At 43.7% G+C, this 20,164-nt stretch overlaps 1 protein-coding gene across 2 annotated transcripts in view; it reads left to right on the top strand.

Annotated features, from left to right (window-relative positions):
* Nucleotides 1-442: 442 nt before the first annotated feature.
* BAIAP2L1 (BAR/IMD domain containing adaptor protein 2 like 1) overlaps nucleotides 443-20,164 on the top strand; it is a 91,154-nt gene continuing 71,432 nt past the window's right edge. The window contains exon 1 of one of the 2 annotated variants that reach the window (XM_073648010.1): nucleotides 443-661. In XM_073648010.1, coding sequence (XP_073504111.1) covers nucleotides 611-661 — 51 coding nt within the window. In that variant the 5' untranslated portion in view covers nucleotides 443-610. The remainder of the gene's footprint in view (nucleotides 662-20,164) is intronic. The other variant, XM_073648011.1, reaches the window with a different exon arrangement.

Raw genomic sequence — 20,164 nt, 5'->3', positions numbered from 1 at the left:
CCGCATCAAGAACGCTTGAAAAACGCATAGTGGGCACGCAGCCTTATATTCACCTTTCTCCATCGCTGGAGCAATCCTATTCCCTGCATTTGTCTTGACCCGCACCAGGGGTTCGAGGACTCCATCTTTTACACACAGGGGCACAGCAATGAAAGTGGGGAGCTGACTTCTCTCTGTTGGTTAAAATGGTAAGAACATAAAAAACAACTCCTGATACAGAGAGAAAAAAATATATATATATATTAGAAGGAGAAAAGGAAAGTGGAAAGCAAAGATGGACTCGCATACACCTGGAGCCAGCCATGCACACAGGGCTCAGAACTAAAAGAAAGTTGTACAACTGTCATCGCATGAAAGTCGCACGATACTGATTGCAAGGAAGTCGTGCGATACCGATCACAGTGCAGCTGCTTCTCCTCCTCCCGCTCCTCCTCCCTGCACGCAGGTGCGTCCCTCCCCGGCTCCCGCTGCTGACCTCACCGCCCCACCCTCCTGTTCCTCCGCAGCCGCCGGTGACACAAGTTCTGCCGCTGCTGGTGACAGTTGTCCGGGAGGTGAGAGGAGAGCGGCGGCCCGGAGCGGGCACCGAGACCCCCGCACAGCCGCAGCCATGTCCCGGGACCCGGAGGCCGTGGCCAGGATCACCGAGAACACCTACAAGGTGAGGCGGACGACTCTCCTCCTCCACAGTCAGCTACGTGTCTGCTCGGGACCTGCTGGGAGTTGTAGTGCCCACACTCAGACAAAGCGCTATGCGGCTTGGTCAGGACATGCTGGGAGTTGTAGTTCATGTACACTTAGGAGCATTATAGAGAGTGCTGCAGTCTATAGCCTTGACTTTCTGGGAGTTGGAGTTCTAGCAAAACATTTTAGAACACAAGCAGTATGGTGTAGCTGGGACTTGTAGTTTCATTGCTGATGGGATTGAGGGGCTGGTGCTTGTAGTTCCCCTGTTGGTTTTTGTATACGGGGCATGCTGGTGCTTGTAGTTCCCCTGTTTGGTTTTGTAGCCGGGGCATGCTGGTGCTTGTAGTTCCCCTGTTGGTTTCATAGTCTGGGCATGCTGGTGCTTGTAGTTCCCCTGTTGGTTTTGTAGTCTGGGAATGCTGGTGTTCGTAGTTCCCCTCTTGGTTTTGTAGTCTGGGCACGCTGGCGCTTGTAGTTCCCCTCTTGGTTTTGTAGTCTGGGCACGCTGGCGCTTGTAGTTCCCCTCTTGGTTTTGTAGTCTGGGCACGCTGGCGCTTGTAGTTCCCCTCTTGGTTTTGTAGTCTGGGCACGCTGGCGCTTGTAGTTCCCCTCTTGGTTTTGTAGTCTGGGCACGCTGGCGCTTGTAGTTCCCCTCTTGGTTTTGTAGTCTGGGCACGCTGGCGCTTGTAGTTCCCCTCTTGGTTTTGTAGTCTGGGCACGCTGGCGCTTGTAGTTCCCCTCTTGGTTTTGTAGTCTGGGCACGCTGGCGCTTGTAGTTCCCCTCTTGGTTTTGTAGTCTGGGCACGCTGGCGCTTGTAGTTCCCCTCTTGGTTTTGTAGTCTGGGCACGCTGGCGCTTGTAGTTCCCCTCTTGGTTTTGTAGTCTGGGCACGCTGGCGCTTGTAGTTCCCCTCTTGGTTTTGTAGTCTGGGCACGCTGGCGCTAGTAGTCCCCCTGTTGGTTTTGTAGTCTGGGCATGATGGTGCCAGTAGTTCCACTTTGGACTGGGATTTGTGGCTTCAGGTTGGGTCTGAGCGTGCTGTCGTATGACTTATTACTCTAGGTGGGGGATGCTGCTGCTTGTAGTTGCCTCATGTTGCCATATTCTGGCAGTCTGTAGTATAGAAATGTTGGTGCTTGTAGTTCCACCTGTGATCTTATTTCATGCTAATAATTGCAGGCATTTGCTGGGACTTGTAGTACATTCTCATTCCTCGTTGTCTATGCAGGGCATGCTGGTTCTTGTAGTTCCTGGGATTTGTAATATTTCACACTTGTCCTATCTCTATCTCGTACAGAATTGTGGCAGTTCCTCTAATGCTGAGAGTTGTAGTCCTACATGATATTTCAGCCTATGGTCCGAGTTCCTCCGTTGTTGCTGATACGTGTAGTCCTATATTCTGGCACAATGTGTGAGTGGTGACTTTCTATTGGCCAGGGCTGTGCTGATGCTTTTAGTTCCACTAGAGATTTACTTTAGAAACTAGCAACATATATAGGAGAACATTGCTGTATGTAGTCATGGTGTGCTGGGTCTTGTAGTTCCTCACAATGCAGTAAATGCCTAGATTATGTAGTTATTTTGCATATATCTGCAATTTGTGTCGGGATGATGGGAGTTCTAGTGTCCCAGCACATGGAGGGGTTTAGGTCCAGACCCCAGGTATGTGCCGTCCATGGATGGAGAATGATATTATAGGTGCCATGCGGACAGAACTGTGAGTATCAGTATGTGGTTCTATTGAGTGTTGCAGTTTGGTGGAGGATGCGGGTGCAATAATGTAGAATTCGGAGAAAGGACAATTACTTTTATTGGCAATGCTAGAAGATTGCAGCGGTTCGGGGAGCCGGACCAAAAATGATCCGCCCGTCTCCTGGGGTTTGGACCCGTGGCGATCCGCCCGTCTCCTGGGGTTTGGACCCGTGGCGATCCGCCCGTCTCCTGGGGTTTGGACCCGTGGCGATCCGCCCGTCTCCTGGGGTTTGGACCCGTGGCGATCCGCCCGTCTCCTGGGGTTTGGACCCGTGGCGATCCGCCCGTCTCCTGGGGTTTGGACCCGTGGCGATCCGCCCGTCTCCTGGGGTTTGGACCCGTGGCGATCCGCCCGTCTCCTGGGGTTTGGACCCGTGGCGATCCGCCCGTCTCCTGGGGTTTGGACCCGTGGCGATCCGCCCGTCTCCTGGGGTTTGGACCCGTGGCGATCTGCTGTTACCCATATTCTCTAGGACCTGGATTCATATTGATCAGTTGATCTCCAAGGGTTCTAGAATCCAGACTTGGAGATCGGCTGGTCAGTCAGGCGCCTGTCTGTTGCACTGCCCCTATGTGTTACAACAGTAGATAAAATATAATTGTGATACTTTATCAGTCTTTATTGCGCGATACAATGTTTCTATTTACCATGGAGCTAATTGAAGGCGCCTCGCTTACTAATTTACCTTGTAGCCAGTGATCAGACGCTCCAGGACGAGCGATTGTTTACACCATCACATTACACACGGATGAGTCACTTATTATAACTGAGGCTTAAATGGATTCTCCAGGATCTTAAACAACTGTAGCCAAAAGCGGGAAGGGTGGAAAAATAATAATAATAATAAAATATCTCCCCAGTCAATCCCTGCAGCTCCAGCAACAACAAAGCTCCAGACAGGTGGTCGTTGTTTACTACTATGTAGCTAAGACATCACATTCATCCATATGACCGCTGCAGCCAATCACTCGGCATCAGTGCTCAGAGCAGTGATTGGCTGCAGGGGTTATGTGATGTCATCGCTGCAAAAGAAGTAAACAGAGACCAGATGTTGCCTTTGGAATATTTGTACATTGCACTTTCTTCCCTTGGCAGTGCCATTCATCCCCAATGCCTGTTCCCGGATGCCAGCCTTGACTTATTGCCGCAGGGCAATAAAGAAAGCGATATAAAGAGTCCTGCGATTACGACTGATGTCACCTTTTGTCACCAACAACCTGAATGTGAAAGCTGTAAAAACTTTACATTTTGCAATAATTTCCACTACATTCAGTTTGGCAATTTTTGCTTTTAATTCCTGTTTTTAAGACCTCTGCTTGCTGTCCTAGAATGAGAAAAATGTGTAAAAAAAAAATAAATTGTATTTTCCTGAAAATTGATTCAGACCTAGTTCTGCACACGGCTAAAACTTTGTTGGACTCTGTTCATGTCTGCATTGGATCCTGTGTGTTCTCTTGGGCTCAACTGTACATGCAACAATTTTTCATCACAACAATGGATAGTTAGGAGGAACCCAACGGACCCCCAATCAGTTAGCTCTGTCGTTTATGATGGAACCACAACATCGCATGCCCACTGAACAGTGGCCTGCTGGACAGGGATCCCCATTCTTCTTCTAGGTGAAACTATCAGAAGTGGAACTCCCATCTTTATACACGGCATAAGTGTCTGAAGTTGGGAAACTTTCTAATTCTCAGGATTACATGCCCTTGAAACTGAAATATTCTAGGGATTTGGCACAGATCTATCAGCTTAATGTTTTTTTTGTTTTGTTTTTTTAAAACCCTTTAACCTATAAAGCCGGGAAAGTATGCAAAGATTATAGTCATGGCGCACAATTCTCAGAATAGATCGACTGTGTGCTCAATGGGTGTTGGAAATATGGTCAAACTGGATCCCGGTGTCGGCTAAAGCTCGGGATGTAGGGATGATCGGCCACTATGAACTTAAAGGAGTTATATCAAGTTTAGAAGTTATATCTGATACATAGAATGGGGAATAACTTCCCAATTGGTCGGAGACTGACCGCTGCCTGGGACCCCCACCAATTCCGAGAAAGGGAGCTCTTGAATGGAGCGTTGATTGACCATGCGCTCTGCTGCTCCACTCATTCTCTATGGGAGTTCTGGAGATGGCAGCGTTGGGACGGCGCTTCGGCTCCCTCCTCTCGGCCCGGCCCTTCGGCTCCCTCCTCTCGGCGCCCCATTTGAGAGCCCCAGTTCTCATGATAGGTGAGGGTTCCAGCTGTCGGACCCTCAGCAGATTGGGAAGTTATCTGCTATCCATAGAGTAGGGGATAACTTCCAAACTTGATACAACCCCTTTTACAGAGACTGTCCCGTTTGGAGAACCCCCTTCTGATATTATTTTACCCCCCAGTTGTGTTTTTGTCCTCAGCTCTTTGCAGTGAACCATAATATTTATGCAGTGGAAGGATGGCGGTCAGACCGCAGCGTGCGATCTGCGGTGTCTCTTATCGGCATTTATTTACACTGGTTGTTCCTGGGCAAAGTCGCCTTGGAATTATAAGATAGCCAGGACTTGCTGAATCATCTAATCCAGGGGTGCTGCCCTGCGACAGAGGATGGTAGACTAAATTCCCACATGCACCTGACAGCTAATCCTAACACCCCCATCCCCATGTGCATGTCCCACTCTGCTCGGCCAAGCGTGGCTGCTGCCGGACACCGCTGATCAGGCATGTTGGAATTCTAGATGCGTGACTCTTTTTATTGCCATATTATGGAGACCCTTCTTTGTAACCTGACATACAGTGAAGCATGGCCCAATTTATTAATGAGATTGAAGGCCAAATAAAATACAATATAAGACCCCCTAAACTTCCAGCATATCATGTCACCAGGTTTTTGCAACCCCATCTGAGAGCAGCATGACGTTGGGGCAGAGACCCTGATTTCTGTGATGTGTCACTTACTCGACTTGTTTCTGCAGTTTTGATAAAATCGCCTTTCTCTGCTGTAGATGTAGGAGTGCTGAGCTCTGTATAACCCTGCCCACACCGCTGATTAGCGGTTTTCTTCCTAGGCACAGCGTACGCAGCTGTCAATGGTGTGGTGGGGACGTGGTTGGACAAACTATCTAGGTGTGACCCGTCTTGCCATTCATCCTGATCTACCTGGTTCATAGTGCAAAGATTCGAGACATACTTGTGTATATTTTGGGCTATTTTTACAGTATCTTTACCTAACCTAAGGCCCCAATGTTATACATGGCCATGACGGCTCTTGTGAAGCTATAACGAGACACATATAGAAGTCTATGGACCCTACTGTTGTTTCATATTAAATTGTAATATGTCCCATTTGATACTTTTATTATTGCAAAAATAAAATGCAAATCGCAAAAGATCACTTCCTTTTCTGTTGCAATTTTTGCAAAAATTCCTGCAAAAAAAAAACTTTGCATGACCACATCACGTGAATATACCCTTAGGGCATGCAATAAATGCAATTTAATGACGTATAATTGAGAATCACCTGTGGAAACCTCGAATCTGTGACGTGCAGAGCGTTAGGATGGAGGGAGGATTCCCTCGTAAATAATTACAGCAGACCATTTTATTGGAGTTTCCCTTTAATGATGTTAATGAGTCTTCTCTCAGCCTTTTCAGGGCTGAATGATGTTAATGAGTCTTCCCTCATGATTCATGGATTACTGCTGTCAATAAGGTCGGTGTTTGTGTAGATCATGGTTTCTCCACGGCCCCGACGGCGCTACTTGTCCAGCTTGTTTATGTGCAATTATGTTATTCCTAATGAATAATGAATGATATGCCAACTATTTCTCCAGCTTTCATAGAGCGTCCATGTGTCAAAGCTGTAAAATATCAGAATTTGATATTAGTATAAAATCCTGAGAATGGAGTTGATACTCCATAGGGTTGTCCCAGTATTTGCAGCAGAATTTCCAGCTCCTAGGATATGTCATCACTTTATGATTGATGGGGGTCCCACTGATCGTGAGAATGAAGGACCCACAGCTAAGATTCCTTGACCCATGGAGCCCAAAAGAATAGAAGGGCAAGCACGGCAGCACTACAGTCCCTTCGTTCCCCCAGATCGGAGGGGTTCCTAGAGGTCAGATCCCTGCCTAACATAAAATAATGGAATATCATAGCAAAAGTAGGGGGGGATACCCCTTTAGAGGGTGCTTAGATCAGTGTTCCCCAACTCCGAACCTCAAGAGCCATCCACAGATCATGTTTTCAGGATTTCCTTAGTATTGCGCAGGGGATCGAATTCTTGCCCGTCCATGTGATGGAATTATTACCTGGTCCATACTAAGGAAATCCTGGAAACATGACCTGTTGGTGGCTGTTGAGGAACACTGACTTAGATCAATGTCAAATGGCTAGGAGTCAAACACCCAGCACCCCCACTGATTAACCATTTCCGGCACTGGCGGCAGACAAGGGTAAACTGTCTGAGCCGTGCATTGTGTAGTGGCCGTTCTTGGGTACTGCAGATCACCTCCTATAAGCTTCAATGGGAGCTGAGCTGCAGCACCTGAGAACAGCTGCTATTTAAAAAAGTCAAAATTGACTTTAAATCTTCCAAACAGTAGAGTAGTTAAAAGTTCTGCTTAGATGTTTCCTAGACGTATCTTGGAAAGTTAGGTGGTAGCCATCATGGCCAACTTTGCCACCCATATTTCCTAGATGTCTAGGTTGCAAAGTGTCTTAGTCACGCAGCTACAGTGGGTACGGAAAGTATTCAGACCCCTTTAAATTTTTCACTGCAGCCATTTGGTAAATTCTAAAAAGTTCATTTTTTTCTCATTAAAGTACACTCTGCACCCCCATCTTGACTGAAAAAAAAACAGAAATGTAGAAATTTTTGCAAATGTATTAAAAAAGAAAAACTGAAATATCACATGGTCATAAGTATTCAGACCCTTTGCTCAGACAGTCAAATTTAAGTCACATGCTGTCCATTTCCTTGTGAGTCTCCATGAGATGGTTCTACTTCTTTATTGGAATCCAGCTGTGTTTAATTAAACTGATAGAACTTGATTTGGAAAGGCACACACCTGTCTATATAAAACCTCACAGTGCATATCAGACCAAATGAGAATCATGAGCTCAAAGGAACTGCCCAAGGAGCTCAGAGACAGAATTGTGGCAAGGCACAGATCTGGCCAAGGTTGCAAAAGAATTTCTGCAGTACTCAAGGTTCCTAAGAGCACAGTGGCCGCCATAATCCTTAAATGGAAGAAGTTTGGGACCACCAGAAGTCTTCCTAGACCTGGCCGTCCAGCCAAACTGAGCAATCGTGGGAGAAGAGCCTTGGTGAGAGAGGTAAAGAAGAACCCCAAGATTACTGTGGCTGAGCTCCAGAGATGCAGTAGGGAGATGGGAGAAAGTTCCACAAAGTCAACTATCACTGCAGCCCTCCACCAGTCGGGCCTTTGTGGCAGAGAGGCCTGAAGGAAGCCTCTCCTCAGTGCGAGACATATGAAAGCCCGCATAGAGTTTGCTCAAAAACACACGAAGGACTCCCAGACTATGAGAAATAAGATTCTCTGGTCTGATGAGATGAAGATAGAACTTTTTGCTGATAATTCTAAGCGGTATGTGTGGAGAAAACCAGGCAATGCTAATCACCTGCCCAATACAATCCCAACAGTGAAACATAGTGGTGGCAGCATCATGCTATGGGGGTGTTTTTCAGATGCAGGGACAGGAGGACTGATTGCAATAGAAGGAAACATGAATGCAGCCAAGTACAGAGATATCCTGGATGAAAACCTCTTCCAGAGTGCTCTGGACCTCAGACTTGGCCGAAGGTTCACCTTCCAACAAGACAATGACCCTAAGCACACCGCCAAAATAACAAAGGAGTGGCTTCAGAACAACTCTCTGACCATTCTTGACTGGCCCAGCCTGAACCCTGACCTAAACAAAACTGAGCATGTCTGGAGAGACCTGAAAATGGCTGTCCACCAACGTTCACCATCCAACCTGACTGAACTGGAGAGGATCTGCAAGGAAGAATGGCAGAGGATCCCCAAATCCCGGTGTGAAAAACTTGTTACATCATTCCCAAGAAGACTCATGGCTGTACTAACTCAAAAGGGGGCTTCTACTCAATACTGAGCAAAGGGTCTGAATACTTATGACAATGTGATATTTCAGTTTTTCTTTTTTAATAAATTTGCAAAAATTTCTACTTTGTTTTTTTTTTAGTCAAGATGGGGTGCAGAGTGTACTTTAATGAGAAAAAAAAATGAACTTTTTAGAATTTACCAAATGGCTGCAATGAAACAGAGTGAAAAATGTAAAGGGGTCTGAATACTTTCCGTACCCACTGTATATGGCAAGACAAGATATATTTGTGTAATCAAAGTAAAGAGATTTGCCTCTTGGGACTCCAGAAAAAGGCTGGACTTCCATGGAGAGCACTACTTTCAGCAGAGAACCCTGCAATTGGACCTCTACCTCTTGCAGCTTTATAGGCCATAAAACCTGATCTGTGGTTAAAGCTCTTCATAGCCTGACACTAGAAGATGTCTGTAACAGCAGCACAGTATTCAGGGATTTCCCTGTATATTGGGTGGGTTCCATCTTATGATCCCAGACCATACTGCAAGCATTATACATATGGTATTTGCCGCCTTGAGGCGATGAGTTATTTTGACTTTGCTTCTAATTATGGGGAAACATTGACTAATGTGGCTTTTCTTTATGTAGCAGCCTGTTAGTTTAAGACTTGGGAAAAAAGGTCTTGTGTGCTATATAAAGCATGGCTATTACTGTACAGTGGAGTGTTCCACTCATGTGCAGGCATTGCAGGACCTTAGGTATTCATGGTTACGACCACTAGCAACTAACTGTCACTATATCAGTGGTTGTAACCATGGATACCTAAGGTCCTCCATCGCCTGCGCATGAGGAAAGAGACATACCTCTAATTAGAAATGTAGTATAGTTCTTCTAATTAGCTATTTGCCATTATTATTATTATTACACCTACTACATATTGGGATAGGATCTTAGAGATGGGAATACCCCTTTTAATCTTCCAAAGTTGTAGCATGCTCTGTGGACTCCATGGAGTCTAATAGAGTCTGTACAACGGTTTACAGAGGTGATGTGGCTCCATAACGGAGAGCTGTACCGCCTCCATGCCTGCCCTAATGACTCTAGGCACCGCCCCACTGACTCTTGGCACTTATTGTCGTGGTTGGGATACATTGGCAGCATTGTCCTCTAACATTGGGTTGATTTTGGGGTTGTGACAGTGTCCCGCTAACTCTTTTTACAAAGCTTTTTCGCAGTGTGGGCCCTGCTGCATAGAGCAGGCATGTCATCCTTCTGGATGTATCTACGGGCACATTTTTTTTTATTACCCAGATTTATGTACACTGTAAATTGGCCAAAAAAGCCTTAAAGCCAGTATAATTAAGTGGCATATTTAGTGCTCCAACCAAAGGAGACTATAGACATGTCAATAGTATGGCTGACCTGACATTGAATGGTGGGTCACAGAGATGATCAGTCCCATCATCCATGGTGATGGACAACTACCAAAAGTTTTACCAAGTCCTTTTTACTGGATATTTACTGTGATCATGACCAGGGTTGTGGAGTCGGTAAGCCAAACCTTCAACTCCGACTCCTCAATTTCCATGACACCGACTCCCTCATACTCGGCTCATGTTTAAGTGATAAATTTACTGTAGCACAGATTAATCTCCGCTAAAAGTCTAGACCCTTAGATCAGGAATAGGACAGACATTTATAGGACATTTCATAACTTTCCCAAATTCTTATGAAAAAAATATTCCCCACAAACAGCATTGAACTACTGTACCCAATTTATTATATATTTTAGGAGTCGGTCCATTTTATACAGACTCCGCCAAAATGGACTCCGACTCCACAGCCCTGATTCATGACAATGATTCGTGTCCTGGCCATTCAGAATTGTCATAGGAACGTTGAGCCACGTTAAATCGCCATCAGTCATTGTCAACAGTGGAGATGTGGACTTCAAGGTCTATAGGTGGAACTGGCCTGACATGTAATACACATGGGTGGGCTCCCGACTCCCCTGATATAATGTCAGGAATGAAGGATTGGGCATGTAAGCTTTCACCTCCCAACTCCCCCCTCTATATGAGCGGCTTTAGGGTTAAGCAATTCTCATGAGAGGTGAATGTGACCTGTAGGAACAGAATGGAGACCGGTTTCCCTATTGTTAGGTATAGGTGTGTCTCTGAAGTTGCAGGAAGGGCTCCTTCTACCATATCCGTCTCTGATAAGCCTCGCTCCCTGTATACCTGTAGGTTCAGTCATCTGTTGTGACATTGCAGCCAGGTAATAGTTTTCCACTGTCCAACCTGCGGCACACCTTCACTTTCTGTTGAAGACGTGTCCTCCCTTTTCCTCCCTTTCTTCTTTCTTTACCTCATCATGATTCATCCAGCTATAAAAAAAAAGAAAAAGATCTGATCTTTTTGTCTATATACATTGGTTGTGTAAACTTAAAGTGAACTTGTCATGTTGTATATGAATCTGTAGACAGCACGGAATAGCGGAGAAGCTGCGTGGAATATGTAGGCTTGTTGGAAGGATTCAGTATAAGTCCTCGTTCAGACAACAGTTACGAGTACGGATAGAACGCATACGCACAGTAGTCTATGGGGTAGTCCACGTGTTCGTGGTCCTTGCAAAAGAGACATGTTTAATTTTGATCCAACTCGACAATGCAAGTCTATGGTTCCGTGAAAAATTGGGACAACTCTGATACCATCCGTGTGCAGTCCGTTCTTCATGGACTTTGATATGCAAAGCTTGAGAAACCTTCATCTGTTTTTATTTTAATTCAAGAAAAACTGATGGTAAAAACCTAACAAACTCTGATGTTTCATCAGTGTTTTTGACCAGAATGTTTTTTTTTTCCTACGAGAAAAATCACTGACGTGTGAATGAGCCCAAACTTGTATTTTATTGATTGGAATCCCTGGTGTTTGTATGTAGGAGTCCAGTGGGCGGTGCTACTAGTGATTGTGCATGCAGACATAGCTGTCAATCATACAGGGAAGACTGTCCATCACTGAATAGGACCGCCCACCGGACTCCTATTCATAGAAGCAGCAGAGATTTCTATGAATAAACTACAAGTTGTACTAAAACATTTCCCGCATAAATGTCTATCAATCTGATCAGCTCCTTCTGCTTCATAAAATCCTGCCTGTAGATCAGAAACCAATTTTCAACATGACAGTTCCCTTTTAAGGATGTTTTATTCTTCAAGGGGTTGTCTGCCCAAATCAAAAGATCACAGAATGGTGTAAAATAAGAAATAATACTTTCCTTCCTATCCCCCAAATGATCCAGTTCCAACGCTTCTTGAATCCCCCACTGTCTTTTGTACTTTTGGCTGTATCCAGTTAAAGGGGTATTGCCATCTCCAAGATCCTATGCCTCCAATTAGAAATGTAGTATAGTATAGTTCTTCTAATTCGCTATGTCTTTCCTCATGTGCAGGGCATTGCAGTAGCTTAGGTATCCATGGTTACGACCACTAGTAACTACCTAACACTTAGGGTATACTGCAATGCCCTGCACATAAGTGACATAGCAAATCAGAAGAACTATTCGACATTTCTAATTGGAGGTGTTTGCAAATATTACTGATATTTCACCTACTACATATTGGAATGGGATCTTGGAGATGAGAATACCTTAGTGTTGGTCACTGCTTTGGAGAGTGAATGGCTGCAGTGGCCACATTACCCTAGCCAGTCTCTCTACTTCCTACTTCATCTAGACAGGCATGGACTGCTGCAGCCAGTGATTGGCTGCAGCAATCATATGATTCCTGACAGTCTTTGGACTTCCTTTTTTAGATGGACGTGTGACAGCTGCAGAGAGACTCGATTGAAGACAGCGCTCCTTAGGAAGTTTCATATACAAGTTCTTTATTCCTCCATTTAATAACGTTTCGACCTATATCGTCTTTTTCAAGCTGACACCGACACCTTTAAAATTTTGTAGAAAAATTGAAGCTATTGTAGCGGCAAAGTGGGGACCGACTCCATATTAATGTCTACGGGTCTAGAATGGGAGGTCATAAAAGCTCCTGTAAGTGGAATGTGGAGGGGGCACATACTTTTGCTCATGTAATGTATATTTTAGCAATCTAGGGCCTCCAGTGTCATTGTAGTTGTTAGGCCTCATTCACCAGAGTGTTTGTTGTCCGTAACAACCAATCACAGCACAGCTTTAATTTTTTAAACGGCTCTAGTAAAATGAAAGCTGCACTTTGATTGGTTGCTATGAGCAACAAACTTTGGTTTTCTTCTGTGCACCAGTCACACACCAGAAATTTAAAGGGGTTGTCCACTTTGGACTAAAAGTGACACCCGATGATGGGCTTATCACACGGGTGTCCAGCTGCTTGTTCAACCAAGCATAACTATGATCTGCCAGCAATTAATTGCTTCCGTTTGTTCAGATATTCCAATTCTTATGCAGACACGTGACCAGAGACTACATATACATTTATTACTCAAAAGAACAAAGGGCAAAAATGCTTATAATCAGCGACGCCACTTCTCAGAAAGAAGAAAAATTTTTGGCTTGTTGCCTAGCAACCATGAATATAGCCGGGGGGTGACAACACACATTGTAGAAATTTGGTGATGTCACACATAATGAAATGAAGGGTGGGTAGTGATACCAGCATTTCTGGTTCCGGCTGCCAGAAAACCTTACGTCGGAGACACCATGTAACATCTGTTTATTCAGCGACCGACCTGCCATGAGGTGGGGCATCATTATCACCTGGCTGTTTCCCTTTTAAAAAGTAGTGTCCAAGACTGGAAAAAAAAAATGGTTTATTTTTCCCCAAAAAATAGCACCCCATCTGTTCACAGGTGATGTGTGGTATTGCAGCTCAGCAGCACTCTAATGTAGCTGAGCAATGCCAGATACAGCCCAGGGACAGACAGGTGAAGAGATGTTCTCAAAAAAAAGGCAGCCATGTTTTTCTAATCCTGGGAACCCCTTTGAACTACACTGGCGCTTTTCTTCTAATTTCAGTCATGTTTTGTCGGTGGAATATTTTGCGCATTCATCCAAATGAGCTTTGTGAGGTCAAACACTGATGTTGGAGGACAGGGCCAGACTAGGTGGGTGGGGGAGGGGTAAGCCCTCCATACTCCCCCGGCCGTGCCTTTATGGACCTTACATTGTGCCGTAGGCAAGGTCATGGGGAACAGAAAAGGACCTTCACCAAACAGTTCACACAGAGCTGGAAGCTACAATAGTCCAAAATGTCTCAGTATGGGGCTAAAGGTCCAAGGCCGACCCCTGAAAAAAACAAGCCCATTATACATCCTCCACCAAAGTTTACTGCTGGCACACTGCAGTCAGGCAGGTAACGTTCTCATGGCATTTGTCAAACCCAAACTTGTCCCCTAGATGCCAGATTAGAGAATTGTGATCCATCACTCCACAGAACACGTTTCCACTGCTCCTGAGTCCAGTGGTGACCTTACACCACTCCATCTGCACTTATCACTGTGCTTGGTGATGTAAGGCTGCATGCAGCTGTTCGGCCATTAAGCTCCCGGCAGGGGTGCAGTGTTTAATACCAGAGGAGGTCTGGACTCTGCAGTTATGGAGTCAGCAGATTGTCGGTGACTTTTCTGCCCTCTGCTCCTCAGCACTCGGTGACCCCGCTCTGTAACGTTACGGGGTCTCCACTTTGTGGCTGAGTTGCTGCGGTTCCTTCCATTTCTCAATTATATCACACACAGGTGATGGGGGGGGGGGGGGGGATTTAGGAGAGAAGAAATGTCATGAGCCGCTCTGCACCACCAGCCATTTTTGTCATGTTGGGAAAGGCAGGCGGCATGGCGGGGGGCCGGATGTTATACACCAGGGGGCCTGTGGCCTACATGTTATACATCGGGGGGGGGGGATGGGGACCTGGATGTTATGGGAATTAATGTAAAATCTGAATTCAGTGACTACAAGCTGTGTCCTAATATTCTGGCAACTTAGTTCAAGACCTCGAAAAATGGCGAGTCTGATCCTGTAATTTTTTGGGGGGGCTTCTTGAATACCATCATGGACTAGTTGAATGATGGCAGAACTCTATAGCTATAAAATCAAACTGAAAGCTAAATTTATGTCTTACTAATATTTATAAGACTGGAAATTTACAGACTTGTCCCTCTATGATTAATTCCAGAACACCCCCTTCCTCTCCCTCGAGGGTCAATGCCAAACGTCTTGAAACTAGATTCTGTGAAACACATTTGCAGATTTCTGTTGCTCCTTCTGAGGCCATCTTGGGAATCTGTCAGAGCGCTTGAGACGAAAAACAAGTTGTGCGACCTGACAAATCTTTCGCAACTTAAAATTGCCGTTCACTTCAGACTTGAACGTTCACAGAGACTTTTTTTTTTTTTTGTATAATAAACAATAAAATGGAAAATTTCTTACTCAGCATTTCCAGAAATTGGAGTCCTAGTCACAACACGTTAATATCATGTAATGACTGACAGTAGCATTAAGCTTCCTGCAGTGAACCTCCAAGCGTCCGTGCTGCTAACAACCTGTGAGCCCAAAACAGAAAAAAAAACTCTATTCTTGCCTGGGAAAAAAATAGTGGCCCAAAAATAAAAATTTGGGCCACGATGCAACATTTTCATTTTTGTTTTGTGGCATTTGTTGCCTTTTTTTGCGACAAATTTTTCAAAATGGCACTTGTCATTCATGAATTTTATTGGTCTTTAAACCTTTTTTTTATATATATATATATATATATATATATATATATATATATATATATATATATATATATATATATATATATATATATATATATATAATTTTTTTTTTTTTTTTTTTTTTTTTTTTTTTTTAGCACAAAATGGAGCAAAAATTGTGCCAAAAAAATCTGTCATTCTTAAAATTTCTCCAGGGCAGGAGTAGAGTACATTTGCAAGAAATTTTGTGATGCAAAAATTGTGCCATAAAATCACGCCAGGGATGGACTGGAGTACATTTGCGAAAAAATTAGGCGTAAATGAATAATGAGCAAAAAAAAGAACTTAAAAAAAAAAAAGGGTGCAAATGCAATAATGAATCGGATCCTTAGAATCCGATACTTAAAGAATATTTATGAAAGGCCCTGCATCAGTTTTCTGGCAGTAAAAAATTGCATATATTTTGAATCATATTTGCACAAAACAATTGCACATTTTTGGCCCTTTTTTGACATTCTTTACCCCGGAAACTGTTGGAAATGAAAGAAAATAATTTAAGCAGTTAATGACTAGCATTGATTTCATTTTGTGGTGCACAAGCTGTCCAAGGTGTGCTACATTTGTTAAAGGGACTCTGTCCACGCGATCCATTTCCCACTGCCCATCCAGGCATGTAGGACTTTGAAATGTAAGACAATCTTTACCGTCACTTAAAGGGAATCTGTCACCAAGTTTTTGCCAGCAAATCAGAGAGCAGCACGATGTAGAGACAGAGACCCTGATGCAGAAATTTGTCACTTACTGTGCTACTTGCTGTAGTTTTGATAAAATTTAAGATCCTCTCTGGAGAACTAGTGAACCAGTAGTCCTCCATATTCCTTCCTGAGCTCTGTATAATCCCACCCCTACCACTGTTTGGCTCCTCTCTGTGTACACAGTGTATGGGCCGAAAGCTGCCAATCAGTGGTGTGCGTGGGGTTATACAAATCTCAGCATTCAGAGAACTGGTCGATCTGCAGCAGAGAAAAACGCAAATGTTATCAAAACTATAGCAAGCAGCTCAGATTGCTGGAATCAGGTTCTCTGTCCCTACATCATGCTAATCTCAAATGGGTGAGCAAAAACCTGCTGACAGATTCCCTTTAAGCAATCTATTGCTTCAGTGGGGTATGTTCAACCAAGGTTTTTTGTTTTTTTCTTTCAAGAATTTTTGGAGTGGGTCTGCTCCAAAAGACGCCTGAAAAATTGCTCAGGAAATGCTTGAAAGACTCTTCCTTTCTGCTATAAAACCACCTTGTTATTCACATGTTCAGGCTCCTAAACGTTTTTTTAATCACTTCAGGTTTCCAAAACCCTAAGCAGTTTATAAGAAGTGACCCGCCATTCTCCAGACATTTTCCGTCATGAAACGCTCCATACTTTACAAGGGAAGGCGATTGGAAGGCTATAAAAGATTTAAAAAGAAAAACGTCTGGAAGACGCGTTTTTTTTAAGCATTTTAAGGTCACAAAATATCAGTGTGTTTTTTTTTCACTAGCTAATGTATTTAAAAAAAAAAAAAAGTTAAAAATCAGTTCGAGAGAAGTCCAAAAAAATGTTAAGGAAATGTTAACAAAAAAAAAGCTTCATTATTAAAAAAGAATTAAATAACTGCCATTTCCACCTGAAACTCATCGTTTTTGCCTGCCTGAAAAAAAACCTCATGTGAACATACCCTAACTGAAAAAACTGATGGCCAAGGTAAAATATCAGGTTATTACGGGAATCGGAGCGAACGGCTCAACTAGACTTGCCATGCCGATTGCTCTCTAATATCTATGGCCACCATTACAAAGAGTCGGCGTTTGTTTTTTTAGTTCTTTTCATTAATCAGTTCTTAAACATCGACTCAGTTTTTCTTCTTTCATCTTAACCTTATTTCCTCATAGTGATTTAATAACCAGCGCTGTGTGGGATAGTAGATAAGAATCGGCTGTACAGCACGTATAGGCCATTATTCCTGCTGAAGTGATTTGGAAATGCCAAATGTCACTGGAAGATATAAAGAAATTGCTTAAAGGGGTTGTAGCAAGTTTTTCTGTTATCCTCTATCAGTAGGATAGCTCTTCCAGAGATAACTGAGCTCTATACTCTGCTGTCTTCAACGGTCCCATAGTGAATGAATGGAGTGGAGGTAAGCATTTTCAACCATTACTCCATTCAGACAGGGCTCTGTAGGGACCTATTGTAGGGATTGCTGGAGCAGCTTTGGGCACCTCTTGTAGGGATTGCCGGGGCAGCTTTGGGCACCTCTTGTAGGGATTGCCGGGGCTGCTTGGGGCACCTCTTGTAGGGATTGCCGGGGCTGCTTGGGGCACCTCTTGAAGGGATTGCCGGGGCAGCTTTGGGCACCTCTTGTAGGGATTGCCGGGGCTGCTTTGGGCACCTCTTGTAGGGATTGCCGGGGCTGCTTTGGGCACCTCTTGTAGGGATTGCCGGGGCTGCTTTGGGCACCTCTTGTAGGGATTGCCGGGGCTGCTTTGGGCACCTCTTGTAGGGATTGCCGGGGCAGCTTTGGGCACCTCTTGTAGGGATTGCCGAAGCAGCGCTGTTCTCAAATTAGGAGTCAAAACCTACTGACAGATTCCCTTTAAAAAAAATTGTGCCCAGCTCCACTCCGGGTTATCAGGCATAGATTGGAAGCTGAAGACTGTTAATTTCACAGACATTCTGGAGTGGCGCCAATCAATACAGCAGTACCCAGTGGAAATCAGTCAGACATTTGAGGAACCCCTTTAATGATGAGGTGTATGATTGGGGAATCATTTTCTGATGTATGACCTGAATCGTCTATATGCAGTGGCCATTACAAAATACATTTTTATGGGAAAATGTTATTTTAGACGTCACTGTGCCCAGGGATTTTGGTGCCAGGTAGAAAGACCAGTGTTTTATCTGGGGATCAGCGGCGTACATTGGTGCCAAATTATAAAGGCGCCATGCAGTGCTAAACCTGCCAGCAATATCATGCGGACTATGCTGTAGCGGTGACACTTGGCTTGTACTATACCACTAAGACATGATCATTGCTAGTAATGTGAATATGGACCTGCTGCCAACCAGTAGTTATAAAATTAGGATCCTGGAATGAAGTGTCATACATGGCGCCATGTACATTGTGAAGACCCTAGTGCCAATGACCCCGGTGAGAAGTCAATGTTTGGATGCCCAGGCCATAATCAAACAGTATATGTACCAGTAAATTTGATGCCAGACCCTTAGGACTTCTCGTGAGACAATGAGAGAGGAGAGGTCATCTTAAGAACGCATAGACCGCCATATGACTGCTTATTTCGCGACTCTCTCACTATAATAAAAGCCGTCTCATTTTACCCCCGCGGCTCCTTTGAAGAGGAAGTCTGAGAGATCCCATTTTACTATTTTGCAAATATGTTGCATTCATGATGCCGGGCATTGAACTTATTTGCATTTGAAGAATGTGCGGCTTGTGGGTATCGCTGCAAAAATCTTCACCCGTCTCAATTTTGATCCTTTTGACTCTCATAGGGAATGAGCATACAAATCTATGGAGGGGATGAGAAGGAAGAACTGTTGGTCGAAAGCTTTCAACGAAGCTGGAAAATCAAGAGTTCAAGACTTCTGACTGTTTTTGATGCATTTTTTGGCACAATTTTTGCAGCACCAAAAAAGCACTATTTTGCTGCAGGCATTTTTTAATATCAAAACCACTCGGGGTTTAAATACATTAAAAAAAAAAAACGTGTTCTTCCAAAACTACAACAAGAAATGTATATTTTAGATGTGGATTTTTCTGCCAGAAAAGTTCATGATCATTTTTTTATTTATTTTTTAATTGTGAACATACCCTAGCACAGAATTCCTGGGGTATGTACACACAACGTATTTAAAGCTCAGACGGATCCCATGAGTTTTTCAACCAGAAGACTTTTCGAGAAACTTTTTTTTTTTTTTCCCTGAAGCGTCTCTTATGCCACTTTCCTGAGCGGTTTTCTGACTGCTTTAGTAACCTGTTTGTTTTGTTTTTTTTGGAGAGTTTTTTTCCATTGCTTTTGTGACTTTTTTTTTACTGTCATATATTTTCACCCCATTGAATACTTAAAAAAAACCAAAAGCTTTTTTTTTTTTTTTTAAGCAAAAACGTTGGCAAAAATCTTTAAGTGATGTTTGGTACGTCTTAATGGCACCTTTTTTAGCAACTTTTAGAAACCTGAAGCAGTTAAGGCATTGAAAAGCCGAACATACGCACAGCAAATCATTTTTACATAGAAATACATATGTTTATTTCTTTTTCGGTTTCCGCCTGAAAAAGTCGTTGCGTAAACCGAGTTTTTTGAAGCGTTTTTGGAGTCTTTTAACTAAGTTTTTGGAGAGGAAACTGAACAGAACCTCCCAAATTTTTTGAGAAGGATTTGAAGAGTTTAATCTCTGTTTTTGCTCCAAAACCTTCCCGAAATACTTCAAGTGCACATAGCCACTGAGCAGAAACTTGGCAGAAGCTCTCCGAATCTCAAAACTTCTCAAAAACTTTTGAGTTCCTGCTCTGAAAACATAGTAAAAAGACTCCATGTGCTCATAGCCTAATAGTTTTTAAAATAGGTTTTCTAAACTGAACAGCCCCTTTTTAAGTAAAAAAATATACATTATTTTGTCTTTGTTTTCCATAAGTCTGGGCCACTCCTGAACAGCTGCCCTGTATGTATATTTATATATATATATATATATATATATATATATATATATACACAATACTGTAGAACACCTGTCCATACGTTTACTTTTCCTATAGAAATATTGGTGCTCTACTGAGCGATGCTCTTGTTACTCGCTGAACAGACTGCAGCCTGTGTGCGGGTCGCGGGTTGAACAGTGCAGTTTACTTTCCTCACCCCTTCTGCCCTTCCTTTCACAATTCTGTATGTTCAACCCTGTGACCCCACATTTCCATCATGTGTGAGTGTG

The sequence above is a fragment of the Phyllobates terribilis genome, unplaced genomic scaffold, assembly GCF_046119375.1.
Source record: "Phyllobates terribilis strain yellow unplaced genomic scaffold, ASM4611937v1 Scaffold_9__5_contigs__length_417890890, whole genome shotgun sequence".
Lineage (NCBI taxonomy): Eukaryota > Metazoa > Chordata > Amphibia > Anura > Dendrobatidae > Phyllobates > Phyllobates terribilis.
This window is presented reverse-complemented; position numbering and strand designations above follow the sequence as displayed.